This window comes from Centroberyx gerrardi, chromosome 14 (genome assembly GCF_048128805.1).
Source record: "Centroberyx gerrardi isolate f3 chromosome 14, fCenGer3.hap1.cur.20231027, whole genome shotgun sequence".
NCBI classification, from domain to species: Eukaryota; Metazoa; Chordata; class Actinopteri; order Beryciformes; family Berycidae; genus Centroberyx; species Centroberyx gerrardi.
Genome location: NC_136010.1, coordinates 3835120 through 3839962, shown reverse-complemented (window position 1 = coordinate 3839962; position 4843 = coordinate 3835120). Strand labels below are relative to the sequence as shown.

General features: G+C 40.5%; 1 protein-coding gene across 1 annotated transcript in view; it reads left to right on the top strand.

Annotated features, from left to right (window-relative positions):
- Positions 1-4166, top strand: part of LOC139919220 (uncharacterized) — a 20129-nt gene extending 15963 nt beyond the window's left edge. Inside the window, exon 6 of the mRNA XM_078288179.1 lies at positions 1-4166. This exon is cut by the window's left edge and continues 70 nt beyond it. Coding sequence (XP_078144305.1) covers positions 1-583 — 583 coding nt within the window. The 3' untranslated portion in view covers positions 584-4166.
- Positions 4167-4843: the final 677 nt, after the last annotated feature.

Here is a 4843-nt window from a genome sequence, read left to right as displayed (position 1 = left end):
GGTTGTTCCTCCTCCTGAAACAGCTGATCCCTTCCTCGACCCCACCACCACCACCACCACCACCTCCTCCTCCCAGGACTCCGATGACACCCCACACCCAGCCACCCCCGCCTCGGGCACCCAACCTCCCGACGTCCCTGAGCCAACGCAGGGAGAGGAGGAGGTGCAGGAGGAGGAAGAAGAGAAGAAGATAGAGGGGAAGGAGGAGCAGGAGAAGGAGAAGAAGAAAGAGGAGGAGGAGGAGCAGGAGAAGGAGAAGAAGGGGGAGGAGCAGGAGAAGAAGAAAGAGGAGAAGGAGGAGGAGAAGGAGAAGAAGAAAGAGGAGAAGAAGGAGGCGGAGCAGGAGAAGGAGAAGAAGAAAGAGGAGGAGCAGGAGCAGGAGAAGAAGAAAGAGGAGAAGAAGGAGGAGGAGCAGGAGAAGGGAAAGGAAAACATAGATGATAAGAAAGAGCGAGAGAGGGAGAGGGAAATAGAGAGAGAAAGAGAGAGGGACAGGATAAGTATGGCTAGTGCTGTTTGTTCAGTCTTATCGCCTTCTCTCCTTTTAGCCTGTCTGACTGGAATCCTGATTCTAAGGCTGTAAGGAGGAGAAAAAGATGAAAGGAGAGGAGGAGAGGAGGAAAGAGGAGAGGAGGAAAGAGGAGGAGAAGAGAAAAGAGGAGACGATAAGTTCTCCTGCACCTCACCACTCTTGCGTTGACTGCACATTGCCTTGTCTTGAGGTAGCAAACAGTTTCCCGTCTCTCCCCTGAAGAGCAACATGGGTCCGTTAGCGATCACACTCACGAGGAAGACAGAGCCGCCATTTCCACAACATCTGCATGTAGTTTGAGTCTAGATCCGAGTCAAATAATATGTGCATATAATTATTCAGAGTTTCCTTTAACCTGCTTGGAGCAGCAGATGGGTGAGGCTTTCCGGGACAGGACCATGCTGATCATGTCAGTAACTTATCAGTCGCTGACGAATACTAAATATGTATTTTTTCATGTAATGTAAACAGCCCATCAGGCACTTCTGGGTTCTTTTGGACCGCTAACTTAAAACCGGTGTAAGTTCACTCTGGAGCAAAACGACTGTTTCCATCAGGAAAGTCTGAGCAGGCAAACAAAGCACTGGGTGAAAAAAAATAAAGCAATAAGTGGAAAGCAATAAAGTGCTGCTGTCAAATAATAACTGTTTTGTGGAAGACACACAAGTAAGTAATTTACTTATTTTTCTCACAGATTGTAGCTAGTAGGAACTTAGCTTTGTTAGCTATGTCTGCTTTACCCATTGTTACAGTGTTAACATAGCAAGCTGAATGCCACTTAATCTAACTTAGATGGATAGCTAAAATATTAATAACTTTAGTCAGCTATAAATTAGGCTTGGTGGCAAAAAGGCGTTAGCTTGCCAAGTTAACACTGATAGAACGGCTAAAGCAGACATAGCTAACAAAGCTAAGTTCCTCTTAGCTACAATCTGCGAGAAAAATAAGTAAATTATCTACTTACTTGTGACAGTGTCTTCTGCAAACAGTTATTATTTCATAGCTGCCCTCGAAAACCTCTGTTTGCACGCCCAAACACATTTTGTTTGTCATTTTGCCCCAGAAACTTGGTTTCAAGTTAGCGGTCAAAAAGAGCCCTGAAGCACCTGATGCATATTGTTCACACCATGTGAATATCACATAGTGACTTTCAAATGCTTTCCTGTCGGTGTATAAACTTTCTGGCATCCACTGTTTTGTCCTGGTTTGCAGACCCGTCCGTCTGGCGCCTCCATTGCCTAAAAAACAATAATTGATCTATTTCGACAATTCACATCAATTCACATCTTGCGTTACTTTCAACAGCAAATGTTTCATTAAAGATTTGTCGCTATTAAAACCATCCTGTGTTGAAAATATCACAGGATGTGATGTCTGTTGATAGGCTGCACAAAGATGTGATAAAAAATAACACATCTATTTTAAGAGTGTAGGAGATCAGACTTGGAGTTGGCCCTCCCTGTATCCACCAGGCTCCTCTGTTAATCCAGCAGGACTCACCACTTTATCATTTTGAATGTTTCCTAGTTTTTATTTCCATTACTATTTCTTGTTTTTATGCCTTTTTTTAAGCACTTTGCAAACTTTGCTTTTAGATAAGTGCTGTATGAATAAAGTTTGTTACTGTTATTATTAATAGAGCCCCTGTTAAGTAGGGCAAAATTTTACAAAACGTAGTTTAAAGTCACAATGAAATGAAAAATTACTTTTTCACCTTGTTAGCTAATTCTCCACATCATAACGTACATCTATTTAACAATAAACGCCAATAAATGTTAAAAATATTTATTGTCTCGTATTTTTATATCAAAATTCAATTACTTTTACTATCAACATATTTTTAGTGCTGGCATCATGCTGTACCAGTCGGCAATATAAAAATTCCAACCAGTAAATAGCTGGAATTTATTCATATTGACATCTCACGATTATGCGCAAAGCACTTTTGAACTTTTGAAAACTTTTGAACAATCCTTCCTCAAATGATGTCCTGCCCTACATCCTGTTTAAACCCAAAGTACGCTGTATTACGGAAACAAGACACCAACGAAATGCCGTTTCCTTGTGACCTTAAATGTTAGCACTCAGTGTGTGTGAGGGTCAGGGTTATTCTCAACTATTCATGATACCAGTAAAACCACAGAAATTGAACAGATAGAACGGTCCTTCCACTGTTTGCCATGGTAATTTAGCTAGTACAGAATAAAATGGCGATTATGGCATTTTAAGGGTTAGTTGCTATGGTGACAACACAAGTCTGGACATTAAGGCAGTAAAGTCTGTCTCACTACTTGAGAACTGAGCAGATGAGTCTGTTAGCAAACTGTCAAAACTCAACTGGAAGCTAACGTTAGCGACGAGGCTAACGTAGCTTCATCACAGACTGTACTTCTCTCTCTAGCTCTTCTAGTCAACATTAGCATGTTAGCAATCCATGGCAGCAAGGAGACAGAGAAGCTGCTTTGGTTCTTGCTGTAAAACCTCTCAGCTCAGTGACTTGCTGCGAGTCGCTTTATACAGAAGCTAGACCAATGAATTTGAATGGGAATGACCGTTCTATCCATTCAAGTTCTGTGAGGAAAACACACCAGCGCTTCCTTTTTATTGAAAAAAAACAACAATAAGAAAATGATGCCAGTACCATAAAGAGAGAGAGAGGTTCCTGGTGGATACACAGCTCTCAGTCATTTGGCTTTAATACAGCCTGGATCAGGGGTTCGAATCCCATCAGCACCACTAACAATACAGCCTCATTTGCCATTTTACACACTGTGTAGCTAGGATTATTTGATTCTTTACATATCCTTGTGAGACACACATACTGTACATATACACATTTCAGCAGAGGGGTCAGAGGTCAAGGGTCAGCCACGTAGGAGTTCAGCATCTTGCTCACGGGCCACTTTGATAGCACTGTGGTTAGGGTTCAAACTGTGACCCTCCAGTCACGGGACGGTCTCTCTAACCAACAGTCCACCCTGCTGCCTATCATCTCACAGCAGGGATGCTACTAGGATATTGTGGCAATTCATTCAATATCAGACCATTTCTGGTACCAGGAGCCACAGGGAAGATGTGCAAACAAAGCCATCTGATTTTCTGCCTTTTCCGCACGTAAAAGGAAGGTGTAATGGACAGAAATGGATTAAATCTCAGTTGTTTTTTTGTTCAACAACCGCAAACTAACGCTTTGCAGGCACTGAAGTCTGTATTGTTCAGTATCCGGATCAGATTTGATATTTGTCAACACTTTCAAGTAATCATCTGCAACATTTTCATACAATTAAATGCCCAATTTGCGACTCAGTGCATCTCTATCTGATAGAAAAAACACTGTCAACACGGTGTGAAAGCAAAGCAGTTGGAGGCATTTTGTATTAACTTAGAAACGATTGCTGAACACTCTTGGCGTGTTTCAAACTGACTGCCCTGCTTCTTTACATATAACCTTACACACACTGCAAATACATGCTATATCTACTCATATACTCTCCCAGACTGGAATTACAATGGGAAAGAATCTCTAATGATAGCCTATATATCTCAGTTACACTGTCTTAGACAATAGAAAACTATCTTCCATAACTTTGAATGTAATTCTGTCTTTACCGAGTCTAGCTGTAAATGTCTGTATATAAAGATTAATAAAGAAATAAATCTTGTTTGTGAGACTGAATGCGTGGCTCCTTTTCTCACTGGTTTCCTGTTGTTGTTCATTTGTTGGCTCCTCTGCTTTGTTTTGATTTGAGACCTTTGTATCCTTTATGCACAAATTAACCATTTCCATCTCGTACGTTTCATCATCATATTTTATCAGTTTTATCTGCTCACTTCTGTGTTTTGTCTGTTACATCGACACTACTGAATACCCGTTACACACTGGAGAGAGAAATAAAAAACAGCATGATAAAAGTTGCATGCATTTCCTACCAATATGACGCTTTACAATACACACAGCTCATTGGCTGTGTTTGTCATGTGATTATAATCACTTGTTAATTTATTACAATCACCTGTTATTTTCCTACCAAGATGGCCGTGTGGTGATGGAACAGAATACTATGAATACATTTTGCACTTTGCAACAACATGCTACTGTAATCTATATAATGTAAGTGTGCAAGTAAAACAATACACCCCCCCCCCCCCCAATTTAAAAAAATAAAAATAAATAAATAAATAAAAATCACAATTTTATTTTCTGAATTTGGCGTAAACTGAACTTAAAATGAAAATAAAAGTAATAGACATTGTTGGTTAAAGGATAAGGCTGGTGTTTTTGAATGCATTTCGTACCGTCAACAAATCCTA